This window comes from Leptodactylus fuscus, chromosome 4, assembly GCF_031893055.1.
Source record: "Leptodactylus fuscus isolate aLepFus1 chromosome 4, aLepFus1.hap2, whole genome shotgun sequence".
Taxonomy (NCBI): domain Eukaryota; kingdom Metazoa; phylum Chordata; class Amphibia; order Anura; family Leptodactylidae; genus Leptodactylus; species Leptodactylus fuscus.
The window spans coordinates 84,775,827-84,792,263 of NC_134268.1; the positions used below are offsets into that span (position 1 = coordinate 84,775,827).

A 16,437-nucleotide genomic window follows, 5' to 3' on the forward strand; every position below is an offset into this window, starting at 1 on the left:
GTTCACCCACAATGCAATAGTTGAAGCTCTTCAACATGCCTGAGATCATTTTATAGTTATATTGAGCTATATCACAGCCAACGTCTTACAAGAAATATGCCGTGTGAACATGTCCTTCATGATTTATAATTCATACACAACATGGCTAATAGATATTACTGCCTACAAAAACAAGATTATGATGACAATATTAGTAAATGAGTATCAATGTATCCTGGCAGTGTAAAGCATGAGGGAAGGCCAGAGCATAAATCACTAATGCAGAACCTAAATGTAGTAAATAAAGGTAATACCAAGTAAGTCCAAGGCAGATATAATACAGTACAATTATACATACCACTTTAATGCTACACGTCTGACTAGGTTATCTGGGGATTGAAGGACAAGGTCATTGCTGAAGGGACTTTATTGTAAGAAAATAATTGAGCAATCTTCTGAATTCCTTTAACCTTTATGTGACATTAGTGACATTGCCTCCTTATTTGCTTATCTACAGCTTTTTGTCTCGCAATGGCATCAGAGTAAAATGTTGCTGGGACCTTTAGCAGAAAAACAAGACTTTTATCTAAATTCTAGGTTGTATATGTGTTTTTTGTAACTTAGAGTGAAATACTAGGAGTGTATTGGCATTTGCCAAGTGTCATATGATATTACAGCCAGTAAGGTTGAATTACGTATCAGTGACAGATCTGTCCTTTTTGCAATGTTATAATGACACCTTTTGGGATTATGATCCGAGTTGCAGAGATTAAATGCACGAAGCGTTTCATAGAGACCAAGGCTGGTGTTAATAAGCACCATTATCTACTTAGAAGGTTGACCTGAAGGTTGAACTTCCTCGGGAGATACATATCAGGAATATGCAATTAATTAAACTTGTGCCAAATATATGGCGATAGCGGGAATGCAATTTCACTGACAAGACAATCAGCATGTAAAGTGGCATTACCCCTTATCCTGAGAAATACAATATCTATGGCCAGAAAATGTCTCTTTTATATGTTAATACTAGTATATCAATGTGTATAATTATTACTATATATGACAGTGATGCTCATAGGCCTGCTCTAATAGGCCCCTATCATAAAAGAGAGCCATTCAGGAATCCGGCTGGCAAGTACTATACACAGAAAAATATTTTCTCATAGTTTTCTTTTTTTTAATGCATACGCACAAGCCTAAAATTACCACGATAAATCCAGCAAATGCTAATAAGAAAAGACACACATTCAACTAGTGCATCTGAGGAATATAGTAGTTCACTTTAATTACAATGTAGTAACGGAGTGAAATCTGTAAAAAATGAGAATTCAGAATTCTCCATAATATAATTTACTATAATATTTTAACGTAATGTAATATCATAATAAAATAATATATGTGCGCAATATATTAATATAATTAGATTAGTTTAATTATTTGTAGCCTATGGCAAAAAATTGTTCAGGATGGTAATTATACTGAATATTTTAATTATCTTGTAAAGAAAAAAGAAGTCTCAAGATCCTGCCACTAGAATGCTGTATTTTACATAAGGTCTCTGTGCATAGTACATTGGATACATACAGTATACTGGATATTTTTACATTTTTCCCCAATTTACTTTATACTAGTTTTATTAGTAGTCATACATGTATCTGGTTATAAGCAACATCTAGTTCTAAGTTCTTAGTGTCATTGTTGCTGTTTCTGTCGATGTATGGTTATTTTAACAGGATCTATCATCTTACTTATTGAATAAACAGCTACACCCCCCAAAATAATTCTTAAATTATAAAGTCATTAAAAGCTGCACATATTTTAGATAAATAAGCCAATCTAACCCCATAGCAGGTCCACAGCTCTCCCCCATACTTTCCAATCATACCTCATGCGCCCACGTCCTCCCACTAACCGCAGGACACAGGCTTTAGAACGGGTATTTCAGGGTTATTAAAGCAAGATGGGCAAAAGACCCATATGAGGTGGCGGGTGATGAACCGCCAAGGTTTTTTCTTTGGGTTGAACCCGAAACATTTGAAAAGTTCGGACAATCTGGTTCATCTCTAAAGAGGACTATTATTTATAGGGGAGGCAATATTATTTATAATGGAGGCCTATTATTTAAAGGGGGAACTATTATTTATAATGGGGGCTATTTTAAGAGAAAATTATTATTTATAGGGAGGAACTATTATGTAACAGGAGGAATATTATTAATATTGTGTGTATTGTGTGGACTATTTTTTGAGGCCAAAGCGGTATTATTAAATCTCTATTTTTAGTAATTCAGTTTTTATTAGGATAGCACTATGTGGACACTTTTACTCTATGGGGAACAAACATTAGCCCGTTTGCTATGTAGTATACTACTACTATTGTCTTTGTGTCACTATATAGGGGTAATGGCGTACTCACATTGTGGAAGAAGTGTGCTATATTGGCCTTCTATATTGTGTATTATTGGCACTAATGGTCTTTCTTATGTGTTTTGTTCAGTAATTGTCTGTATAGTGGCTCTAATTCTCTATGGTACAGCAGTATTATTTTATAACTATATATGTGTTTATAAATCTTTTTTGGTTCCGTAATCTTTTAAGACCCTAGTAATGACACTGAAGGGGCTGCACTTCCTACTGAATATGATGGTCTTGTTGGTATGTTAGTATTTGGGGTCTCACTTTTAATTTGCTCAGGGAAACACTTTGTCTAAAAACAGCCATGTTAAAGCCATTGAGAATGCCACCAGAGGATTCCCAAGTAGTAACAGATGCTACATGAAACTGAAGCCATAATAGTAAAGACATGACAAGAACGGTGTATCCCAAACAGCATTATCAGAAATCCTGGGGGTTCTTTAGCCCTGATCAAGGGGTTCCCCAGAACAAACCTAGGACATGCTGTCAACTCCCATTTATGGTCTAGTACTTCTTCCATGTCAGGAAAAAAATTACTTTAGTGATGGCCCATCCACTTTACACTGAACTAGATGGGTTTTACTATGGGAATGTTGTAATTACAACAGGACTCCATATGTGATTGCTGTAAGTAAAGGCCAAGTACCTGCTGACTGGACAGCTGTCATTTATGATGTCACATTGTGCGCCACGATTATGAATAATAATAATACCATTATTATCCTTGTTCATTATTAGCCATTATTATGTTATTCACTTGCAACTATGTTAAGACCATATCTGCCACTAGATGATAGGAGGTCAATGCTTTTACTTTATACATCCATTTTTACCTAAGAAAACGTAATAAATATCAGAGAGAGAGAAATGGATTGAATCACAAACTAGCAGTGACCCCTCTGAAGTGCCATAAAACAGATGATGACTGCCCATGTATATACATTGCTCCGTCCCCAGCTATAATAGCAGGCCAGTAGGGCAGAGATCCAAAAAGCTTAAAAGCAAATCAGCCCTGTAAGCTCTTTTATGTGGTTATATTAAAGATCAAACATATTTCATCTTCACTGACTGCACCTTCTCTTTATCTTATACAGGGATCAGAATTCTCAAGTTTTGTCAGATTTTCTTTTGCGACTTGAAAACTGAAGCACAATCCATTGTATAACCCCCTCCAAAGAAGGAGAAATACAGGAGGCTGAAAAGTCATTACTGCCAATACAGCTTATCTGGAAACAGTAGGCACACCATATTACAGATGTGGCCATAAAACACATTTTATTTATTCATGATTCTGACAATGAGTAATGGGCCAATGTACTTTTTACTATTATAATTACAGCTTTTCCACACTACAAAGTTTCTGTAACAGGCAGTAGATTTAAAGCAACAAGACATTGGCAGGAAACTTTGTATTCAGAAAATACATTGGTCGTAAATATACTGTATATACTCTGACACGAGCCCTGTCTGAAGAATTTTGTCTAATACAGTACAACTAGATAGGTGACTTAAAACAAGTTGAAGTGTTGCGGTACCATCGCAGAGAAATTAAAACATAATCTATTCTCATACCATACTGGCAGGGGTCTGGTGTGTGTTACCAAGCCCAATAAAAGGGTCCAGCATTATGACAAAGGATGACATAAGGTAATGCCAGACTTGTCTGTCAAGCGGTAAGAGAAGAGGTTGGGGTGGAATTATTGATACCAGAACAGGACATATTTTTGGCTTGGCAATGCCCAGTACACTTGCCAGCATGGCATGAGAAGTGGTCACTATGAATGCCAACATAGGTATGTTTAAACTTGTATTTTAGTCACCTACCAAGTCATGTTAGTCATTTGGTAGGTTAAATTCTTCTGACAAATTATCTTTAATATTTTTATTTGGATCAAATTTATAAATTCTAATACACTTTTTGAGGTTATTCCATTTCTATTGTTCCCACTTTGTGAACAGTACAATATTCAGAGGTTTATCCCACAAACAATGAACCTCTCTGGAGCGATGCACATCATTATGTAACACTATCAATGCAAGTATAACTTTGCAGTTTAGTTTACACCCTTTCCCCTCCTTTATCACCTTCTACAGTGCTGGTCCTTTCATTTTCTTGTACCACATGAGTATCAAGCGACTGCATCTCCCAGGACCCAGTCTGGCTCTTGCTAGCTCAACCCCCAGTTGTGTGAGTTCTGGGCACTGCCCTTGCACATGCCCAGTAGAAGAGAGCAGAGATACATGTAAGTAAATCCAGACAACATTTAGAAGGGGCCTGCAGGAGACGCAAGCCAAGAGGTGGACAAGGGTGTCCTCCACCGCACGGCTGCTGGTGGTCATTGTTATGGCGACCAGATAGAGGAAGTACTTCACCCTATGGGATATGGGATAATAGGCGAGATATTTTACTTTATTTTTTTAATAATGAGGATCTATCAAATATATTAATAACTTTTCTAACTGTATTTTTTGAGACATGGGTAAGGCTGATGTCCGACATGTCAATTCCACTGCATATGAAGTGATTTAGCATGATGACTGAATGACTAGATGAAGCTGCTCTCCACTCCTTGTGACTAGTTAAGGTAAATTTGCATATTCTGATCTAATGTTTTAAAAGCGCATAACTTAACTTTTCATCAATATAAAGCTTATTATTTGATGCTGAGTCAGTTTAGGGTGTAAAAGCCACTTCATAGGTTCCCTTTATGTCTGCAAACTAGAGGTACAGTAGCTCGGTAGCGCCATCTTTGTTTACAGTGAATTGTACTAATTGTACATCTATCTATCTATCTATCTATCTATCTATCTATCTATCTATCTATCTACTATTTTAGCTAATAGTAGCAATAAACAACTAATAATTTATCCATTTCCTGCATTCTACATATATCCATAGTTATTTAGACATTCATGTACATAACCTGGTACATTGAAAATGTAAAATCCTTACAATAAATCACAACAATCCTATATTTTGATAGGTGCTATAGAAAAAGATTTATGTTGCCTTGCAATGAGTTACTTAACCTTTATCAAGGATGATAAAGTAATAACACTTTACTTTATACATCTCATTATAGTGAGGTTAAGAGGCTCCATGTTTCATTGCTTTCTGTTACTGCAACAGGGACAAGGTCATTCGGGAAAAATCTGATCCAAAACATTACGCACACTTTTGAAAGGAGGGCAGATGAAGCAAAAAATTGGAAAACACAATGTATTGCAACTTATCAATAAATGCACAATGTAACTTGTGGAGGAACCTTAGAATATCCAATAGGACATTGCATGATCAGTAATGCAAAGTGAAATGTATTTCCAAGGCAATTTAACGTGTGTACAATAATCACTTCAAGTTCCCCTTGGTTACCTGGGTGGTCCTTGGAACAAGAGTCATTGAGCAAATGTCCAACCCCATAAAGAAAGAATATCACACTGGATGGGAATTACTTTCAGTCATATAGGGTTAACTCACTGCTCTGTGACTAAAGGCTGCATACAGTAGCTCTTTCTGCCTCACTCTAACACCAAACAGTTAATGTGTTCCATGCCGCTACATTAAATCAGGCTTTCATATACTATACTCAAGAATTCAGCAGCTGCAAGAAGTTAGAAATGACTTCTCAATTGAGGAGCACAGCTGAATTTTGCTTCTAATGGAGCAATAACGTTATGAGTATTCCATCTTTATATACCGTATTACTTTACTCTTTTACAATCTCATTAAAATGTTTACTGGTTAAAGAATGTCTTGCCATACATCCTATAAGGATGCGATTGGGTGCTACTGGGTAGTCAGACAGATTGTATACACATGGAGGAAATTCAAGACAATTTTTACCCTCCCCAAAAAAGCTACGTAAACAAAGATTAAGCCAAGGGCATGGGGTATAGTAGTCCACAAGGTCACAAAGGAATCGAAGGTAACCTCTAAGTAACTAAAGTCCTTTCACATATGAGCTAATGTTAACGTTTATGAGTCCTTCTTCAGGACTGAACAAGAATGAATTCCAGCACATTCTAACGATAAATGTCAGGACATCTGTCTGTGATCTGATTCTCCAGAGAATGTGGCTCATGCAGCAGAAGACAACAACCCCAAGGACACAAGTAATTTTACCAAAGAATGGTTAAAGAAAAATAAAGTTATGGTTTTCAATGGGTTCACAAAGTTTCAAGCAGCGTTGCCATTTTCTTGAAAATCTCAAGCCCACAGAAGGCATGCCACAGCCTCAGGTATACATCGAGTCCCTGAAGGTTTTGGCATGCCCCAGTGCTTAGTATAATATCACCCACAATGCACTGTTGCTGATTTGACATCGAGTTTCTGGGTGACAGACTCACTTTACCAAGTTACATAAACAGTTGCTGGAAACTTTTACTTGACTATTTCCATGGCTTTTGTTGTGAGCTATTGCAAGTGTGAAGTTAAGCTTTGCTACATCTTTACATTGCAATAGAGGTTGCAGATACACCAAGCCATTTTTTTCTGATTGTCAGCATTTTACACAAGCGAAACAGAATATTTAAACTATTACTATGTTTTGCAAATCTATGAATAATAAAATTGACATAATAAGGTATATTATGGAATATGCAGCATATCTGGTAATATATCAGAAGATACTTACTGTAATTTATTCTCACGACCATCCTGAAAACACCATTAGGGTGAGATATGTGGCAGTTTTAGCTCCATCGGATGATGACAAATGTGATATATGTGCATATATAAGAGCAGGTAAATGATGTGTATTAGCTCACATTATGTCTGCTGGTTACCTGAATTGTAAATATAAAATAAACCTGTAAAACGTGTTAGTTATTTGTCAGTTCAGCTTTCTAGACTGTAACGTCTTTCTGAATTTGTTTCCTATTTTGTAATGTAGTTAATAGTTTGTATGTTTTGAGATGACAGCCCACAGTTTATAGCATAGGCCAGTACTGGCTGGGCGCCCCTATCCTGGCACACAAGATCTCCACACTTGCTTGCACTTCAATAAACCCTTCACTAACCTCAGGCCAGTTCCATTCTTTTTTTTTTTGCTAATATGACAATATCTGTGGAACAGGATCTCTGGACAGGTCGCATTGCTCCTCAATTATTGCAGGGTCTGTCTCTAAGGTGCCCTGGGAAATATTTTATATTACACTGAAGATTACCTTTGACCATTTTATTTTGTATTCTAGGTTTCTTTGGTCTTTACATCTAGTTCATTCGTATGAATTGTATTTCATGTAACAGTCTTATCATATCCAGTCAGACATTTCTATCAGAAAGTAAATAGATGACACTGCTGTACTGTAAATTAGAATACTTTATGTCAGAGAGCTACTGTACAAGCTGAATGCAGCCCACACAGGGTGATTGACAGCTTTACCTGCATCATTGTGTATAAAGAGAAGGCTGTCAATCAGCCTGTGTAGGCAAGGTAGGCAGGGCTCTCACCTTCTGCTTTTTAGTCAGTCATCCTATACCAAATCATTTATATACCACCGAGCTCAGCTTTTCTTCCTCTATTCTATAAACCTATTTATTACAGGACTCAACGTGTCTCCCTCTATCATAGAGCTGAGGTTTGATAGGGCAACCACCTGACAAATACCCTTTAAAGTGACATGGTGGAATAGATTGATGCCATCTAGAGCTATAGAAACCGTCGGCATTGTCCCCATATTGCCATACCTAAAAGATGAGGTAAAGTTTTGCTGACTGTAAATCTGAAAAGTTGAGAAATGTATTCTATCCCCCTGGTGTAGAAAGCAGATGTGAAGGCTCCCTGCCAGCCTACGTCTAATACGATGCGTGTAATTTCATTCTAGTTTCACATATTAGTCCATTAATGCTGAAGAAAAATGTGAGTAAATTAGAAAACAAAAATAAAGAGACAATTAGTAGAAATGATTTTCTAATAAATCTTTTATTATAGTTTAACATTCAAAGCCAAGACGTAATTGTAATGAATCATAAGACACAATACAATATACATACACAATGCTATGATTCAGAACCAGAGATTAGCACAATGTCCTTATTCATGTCTATTGCAAATGTAGATACGCACAAACACTTCATTTATACTATATACCGATTATATACTTATCTGCATTTTTGATCTGGAAAACACTGTACCGTTAGTTTTAGGTAACATAATGGAAAAAAAAAAATCATAGTCTACAGTTAATATAAACCTTTTATTATAATGCATATAGGCATAGTAATAGCTGTAACATATAGCAAGTTAGTGAGTCCCACCCAACAGCTGCTGCAGATAGTATCAGGCTACCGGATACCACAAAGAATTTTGCAGGACATAACAAGTACAGTAGGACAATGGTTTTCCGTACGTAATAGGGATGTTACTGCTTGGCACCGCAAGGACGGAGGTATCATTTAGCACATGGTGTCATCACGACCACATGGTGAACCTGCAATCTTATATTAGACAGTTTCAATACCCTTAAAGGATGTCTATGTCCTCTCCCAACTGCTACTACCACATTATAGAGCACATTACAATGATAAACATACTCCACCCCCAATGCACAAACTGCCCCATTTGCATAAAACTTTGAGATTATTTTCACCAAATCTACAAAAGTGACATATATAACAGAGGTATGTTACTTATCAGTGTAATGTGCCGTATAACAGGTTGGTGGCAGTCTGGTATACCAGGGGGAGGGGGTAGACTCTAGAGATGAGCGAGTAGTATTCAATCGAATACTACGGTATTCGAAATACTCATACTCGGTCGAATACCACGCCGCGGTAAACGTAAAGGCGTTTACCGCGTGGTATTTGACTGAGCAGGAACATTTCGAACACTGTAGTATTCAATGGAATACCTACTTGATTGAATACTACTCGCTCATCTCTAGTAGATTCCCTTTAATATTGACTTATAATTGAAATGATTTATTTTATAAGAGTAAATGCTGGGTCCGCATTTATGGGTATATCTGGCTTACATGCAACCGCTTACAATATAGAAAAATTCTAGCCAATACATATATATATATCAGGTTTAAGCATGTTGTATATCAAAAGATTTAACAGGTTTTATCGAAAAATGAAAACCCTATTAAAATTTTCTCACTTAAGCAATGTCCATGGATGGAGAGTTCTACCTTATCGCTAGATCAGTAAATGCCCTGTAACACTTTAAAGCTGGCCATACGATTTAAGTAGCTGTCTCCATCTCCATGCTCAATGCTGTGTATAGTCGTCCATATAACTTTAATATCGGTTACCCAAATACTCATTTGTCTGACCGCTATTTCTCCTGACTCCACTCTACACATGCATACATGGTTCATCTCAGTGTGCATTGGTTCCTAATAGCAAAACTGGGGTAAACTGCTGTCAGACACTACTGGCGGCCACTTATCTCCACTGAGAACAAAGGGATCAGACTGAAATTCAACATGCCCAACCCTTCTTTCCCCCAATATCTGCTGTTCAGGGAGTGTCTGGACCCCTCCCCATACACAATAGATGGCAGACATTTATCAAATATATATATATATATATATATATATATATATATAGCTTGCTTAAAGTGCAGCTTAAAACATATTGCAGTCATAGTAAGTAAACCTTACTTTTAAGAAAATTGTATTGTATTATACTGAATGCTAAAGTACCCAGTCTATGCGGTCCAGGATAACTTTGACTGTGAACCGTGCTAGTAAAGGCTTGAGGCAGATTTGGGATCTTATCCCAAGCAGGCACTTGTGTAAGCTTTGTGTACTTATAAATGGTTAGCCAACTTTACTTTGTGCCCTGAGTTTATACAAATGAAGATATTTCGATCTGAAGAGGAATAAAACTACCTGAGTACTAACCAATTCCAAGCATCGTGACAAGCCTATAGGAACCAGCATGGGTTCTGGTGGACCCATGGGCAATATTATACATTAGAACTGTCCGCATGCAAGCTAAAGTGGAAGAGAACACGACAATGGAAATGGAAAAGATTTCATTATTTGGCAACGATTGTGTCGAATGTTTATTCCTTTTGGAACAGAACAGCATAAAAGCTTTATAATACATAATGGATAACTCGATTAGTACGCTCGGGCATAGCATAGTACACTTGTGCCTGCAGATTTGCTTTTCAGGAGCTCAGAATTACAAATAGGAGCTTTTAGAAGAAAGCACATCTTATATTAGCTGTCAGCGCGCTCAAGTAAGATTGACCACTTGCATAAACAAGCGGCTTGTGCGGTGCATGTCCACAATAATGTTAGCTGTCTGCTCACCAAACAAGTAATAATTACATAGCATTAATGCATTGCTTTCTTCCATCACTTACTGCTGAAATGAGAACACTAAAGTCACAATATCATTTCCAGTTTTTCATTAATTTGATCTTGGCTATAGAACACTTATTGGCAAGAACAAGCTTTACAGAATGTACAGCAAGAAATGACATGTACCGCTCACGTAAGGTCATCTCTAGCACAAAGGGACTGTAGATATGGCGTAAACAATGCGCATACGTAAAAACAAGCACACCTCATTCATATGCAGAGCTATTTACCTACACACCAATTGCTAGCTCTACATAGGAGAACCGCTTAATACATTACATTGGAACACTAACCAAACACTTTAGTATATGACAAATAGGCAGCTTGTAAATGCGTGTACCCGTATATATAAATGTACCCTAAAACTAGAACTCTCTAGTGGAATTTACATCATCCTCTAAACTGTACAAAGCAGAGAGAGAAAGACAAATAACCTACTATGTGCAACTTTACTATATATACAAGGTCGCCAAGTGAACTTTTCCATTGGCAAAATATTAGTTACCTGCAAAACCAGGACTGGATTCCTAATCCTTGGTAGGAGATGTACTTAAGAAATTGTTACTAAGGCCTAAATATTTATATTTTAGATTGGTATTTTTATGGACAATATGCACATTTTAACATGACATTTTTAAATCCAACAATTTGTGTTTAGCAATTTCCTAATATTTATTTATGGTTGTCAGAACTTTTATGCTGTGATACACAGCTTCAAATAAAATTCTGACTACCTTCAGCCGCCACTAGAGGGAGCCTAGGCGTTTACTGCACATAGTCTATACATAGAATTAATACACATTACACTGTATAAAGTAAACTTTTCAGCTCCCTCTAGTGGTGGCTACAGGCAGACAGAAGTTTACAACTTAACTACATGACTAAACAGGGAACTTATAACTTTATATCAGAAAGTTCTGACTACTAAAAAGATATATTTAGAAATGATTCACTTTAAGGTCTCATTCACACTTCATTAGTTGTCAGTCATTTTTAAGCCACGATCATGAAAGAATTTTAGAAACAGAATAAATATAAATGTTTCTATTATATTAATTCTGCATTTTAGATCCATTCAGATGACAAATACTGATCAAAATCCAAAGTGTGAATGAGGTCCAAGTCCCTTATTCTCAGTCTAGTAAAAGAGATTCCAGGAATATCAAGTCATGTTGTATCAATGCATACGTGATAACTACTAGATTTGTGGGGATCTGACCTCTGGGATACTCACTAATAGGGGTCCCGTGTTCAATTTTCCCCAACAGCAAGACCACAGTCAGGAGTGTGCCGTGCCATTTAATTCTATGCAATACAGTCACTTTTTGCAAGATTCCTGCTGGTTGTAGCCTTAGTGCTGGGGAAGGCAGGTGACATGGGACCCCCACTCATTAGAGGTCCCAGTGGATAGGTATTAAGTAGAATAGCCCTATAAAATATATCATACTGGAGTGTTCTGTCTTCACAATCCTATATATTTTCGCTATTCTGGTACTAAATTCTTAACTTAGTCTTGACACTACAATAAAATGTTTTTGGGCTAAGAGGCTGTATAGCAGATTTACGTCCTTGTGGTGACCTTGGCTGAGAATGCATTGAATATCATTTTATTTCTAGCCTAATAATCACATTGTAACCTGCAACTTTCTTTGTCCACAATTGCTTGTGTCATCTTATATCACAGCCCTTTGTCCTTGTACATCTTGTCATTACCTGACACTACATAGATTTCATTCTTTCTTATATAAAAATCCAAAATTGCTCTTGCACAAAAACTTTATATTCAGTAAAGGCTGAAAGAAAATCACTTTATTCTGTTAAAGGTCATTTCTTTTGGTAATGGCATTCATTGCTTTATCCCTATTCCTAGGAAGGGGTTCTGAACTTTTCATAAATTTATTTTTTAATAGGAATTATACTATTGTGTTATTTAAAACACATGCCAGGGTAAGTATTTATATGAATTCACATGCATTCGCATAACAGAAAGATCTATCAAGACTTTCAATAGTCAAATAATACAGGCATTCATTTATGGAGCTTTATATATTTGGCATCACATAGAAATATTGTAGAAAATGCATATAGCTTTTACCCTCATCACATAGTTTCTGACTATGGATTTGCATGCTTCCAATGACATATGTTATTATCCCATTCAAGAAGCTCGCTTACAATGGTATAAATTGTAGCAACCATTTTTCACTCTCTAATCTGCATTGAATATTATAATGATATTAAATAGCACAAGAAATACAATAGACTCTTGTAGATTACAGATGACACCACATGTTCTTTTTTCCAGGATTTACAAGACTGAGAACATTAAAATGCTGCAAATATGCAATAGCATTGTATAAAAAATCACTAGACTGAAGGATCAATGCTGGTTTTGTTAAATGACAGATTCTAGAAGATCTATAAAATCTGGTGCAAAGCAAATGTAGACCAATCGTAACCAATCAGATTTCAGATCTGATTTTTCAGATAATTGGTTGGAATGGATAAAACTGTATGATTGGCTCTGACAAGCTCCGGTTTTCCTTTGTACCAGTTTTGCTAAATCTTTCCTTAGATCTTTCGCTGGTGAAAAATTCTGTCCATAATTCGCTATAAACCATAATATCTATATGTAACTTACACTTCTATTTCTTTAACTCGTGAAATGTTAACACAGAAGGTAATACAATAGTGGAGATCTATAAATGTTGTAAGTAAAATACATTGACAATAAACTAAAAACACAAGAGATTTCAGAATCAGTCATTGGACAGCACTTAAAAGATAACTTATATTCCAGCATACCTATGCTAATAAGATACATAAAGTGGATACATTGTCATACATCAGATGATTCTCGGATATCTTTCTATGGTAAGGTTCCTTGCCACTATTTTTTGCTATCCAGCATAGAGTGAGAAAATACTGGTTTAACACGACTAGTGCCAAGAAATGAAGAGATTTTTTATTATTACTGTTATTAGCATAATGGGAAAGTGTTTGGACATCTCTCGTAGTATAAGGCACTGCACCAAACTGGATGGTTAAAAGCAATATTTTCTCCAAGATGCTCTACTTATTAAAGCATGGCTCAATGATTTCTACAATTCATAAAATACATAGAAAGCATATTGTCAGTAAATCACATTCACGCAGTAATGTCAGCATCATTGCGGATATAGTCAGGGTTAGGTACACTGAGGAACTCAATTACCAGTGCCCAATCCAGTAGCTAGTACCTCATTCAATACCGGTTAGTACCAATAGACATAGCACAATGTGGCTGCTGAGATTAGTGAACGAGGTGCTAATGATTCACTAATCTTTTAGAACAACAACTTAGGTATTACATAACACAAGATATCCACTGTACCCCCAGTTCATTTCACTTTCGCTAACAATTTTCTCTATTCCTCAGTGCTCACCTTTCCCTTCCTAGGAACATGCCTGTCACCTCCAAAGAGCCTGCCCAGTGAGTCAAGAAGACCTGAGTCCCTGTACCGCCCGTGGGCTCCATGGCCATGTCTAGAGTGGTGGTGGTCAGAAGTGCTTGCTGATGCCATTTGTTTTGATCCGTGAGCACGAGACAGTTTCTGTGATGCCATCAAATCCGTTTCTGGTGAAGTTGTTCCACTGTCTTCTGGAATGGTTTGAAGCTCATCTGACTCAGAGGGCCGATCTTTGAAGGTGTTGTCCTCCCTTCCAGGAGCATCTCGGGAAAAGAGGCGGACCAAATGTGGGCGAGAGGCAGCGTCTGCTGGGTTGGCACCCTTCCAATCATTCTTGGGGTCTTCTGTGCTTGTGGAGTCAGTCACCGCCGTGCCCTTGGATGAGGTGCCATTGTTCTGGTTCACATCTGCTGCAAATAATAAGAGGGAGATGTGAATGCAGGGCTGTGAAAAGAAAACAATGATTCCTTCTTCTCACTATCCTGATTTAGCCATTTCATGCAAAGCTCTAAGAATATGTTCATGGCATTTCAGAGGGAGGAATTACAAGTGACCCTGGGGAGAATACTTCTCAAGATGTAACGTTTATTTTAAAGAAATGTCTGAACTTTCCAATCTACTCAATAGATGTAGCTGATACATTACAAACTTAATCAGAACTTGTTCGGTGTAACCTCCCAATAGGGACTACAACAATAAAATAATCCCCCTGCATATAAACTGTCCCAAGGGATGCTGATAGCAAATGCAGCTTATATGGCGAAAACATATATCAGGAATCAGGATCACTCATGTAAATCGAGGTGTGTTGGTATCAAAGAACTGTCAAATATAATATTAGAAATCAGTTATGATGAAACTGAGCACCAGCTCCTGAGTAAAGACATTTAACACGCAAATAGAGATTACCAAATGAAAACTACTCATTCCTAGTAACAATATTTTAGGGTAATTTTCCATTTGGTTATACAAGATCATTTAATATGTTGAGTCTACCTGTATTCAAGATCATTGTGTTAACTCTTCCATCCCAGGCTGTTGTGCATATGTATACTCAGAATCTTTAGGGCCTCTAGGGTGGTGCAGGGTTAGCGCTCTGCTCATGAATATGGCTAGACTTAGGCCTCACGTTGTGGGAATGGTGCATTTTTTGCCTTGCAGATTTTTCAGCGTTTTTTGAGCCAATGTCAGGAGTGGATTTAACAGAAGTGAAACATCTAAGAGCTTTTTTTTATATTTTCCATTCCTTTTAAAGCCACTCCTGACTTTGGCTAACATCCCCCCCCAAAAGCTGAGAAAAATCTGCAACAAAAATACCCCATTGCATTTCTGCAACATGGGGCAATAGCCTTAAAGAGGACCTCTCACTACTTTCACCAGTTCTAACTCTGAGCATTGGTGAATAGACTCCACTCCAATGATTACAGCACAGTTGGAATTTTCTCTTTAGCCCTCACTGTTCCCGAGCAACAAGTTAGTGCAGTTAGTTTTGGTGTCTGAAATGCTATCTAAGCTCCATAATGTCCGAAGGCCAGTGTCATAGCTCCAATCAGAGACAGCCAGTGTCAGGGCTCAGAATCACAGTCCTTCTCTGTTCCTGCCTGACACCGCGTCTATTACACTGCACAGTCTAAATAGCAATCAGGCACCAAAGCTAACAGCACTGATTGCTTGGGAATGGTGGGGGTAATAGAAAAAATTCCAACTGTGTCAGAATGAGAGGAGCAGCGCCTATTAATTGATGCGAAAAACATGAGTTAGAGGAGATGGTAAAAGGTTCTCTTTAACTTGAGAAAGGTGTATTCTTTGAGAAACTACAAACATTTATTGGAGTCATTTTGGCTTCTAGCGGGGAGGACATGTTGTTATAATACTGTATGCTGCCGTTCTTTAGGGCAATATGTTAAGATCTGCTGAATCGTATCTCTTAGATAGCTAACAAAATGAAATATACACAAGACTGGCAGAAGGGGAACCAGGTTGTCAGACCCTGGATGTAGACAGCAATGCTTAGACTCAATAACAGCAGGCAAAGATATTAAAAATGGTGACAAACTGATCCAAAGTACATGATAAATCTGTGTCATATTTCATTGTGCAAGGAATAAGCATTTTTCCACAGAAATTAATAAACTGCAACTTTAATCTTGCTGAGATTTTCCTCAAGCCATTTGCAGTCCTGTCAGGTGCACTGCCATTTACTATTATTTCTAGTCTGTAGCTATGGATTGCCGCAATGGCCTGAGGTACAGATACTTTCATTGTTATACTAG

General features: G+C 37.2%; 1 protein-coding gene across 2 annotated transcripts in view; it reads right to left on the reverse strand.

Annotated features, from left to right (window-relative positions):
- The window catches only part of MBP (myelin basic protein), a 138,693-nt gene that overhangs the window by 13,999 nt on the left and 108,257 nt on the right, over positions 1-16,437 (reverse strand). Inside the window, exon 4 of one of the 2 annotated variants that reach the window (XM_075270773.1) lies at positions 14,141-14,571. In XM_075270773.1, coding sequence (XP_075126874.1) covers positions 14,141-14,571 — 431 coding nt within the window. Of the gene's footprint in view, positions 1-14,140; positions 14,575-16,437 lie in introns of both variants that reach the window. The other variant, XM_075270772.1, reaches the window with a different exon arrangement.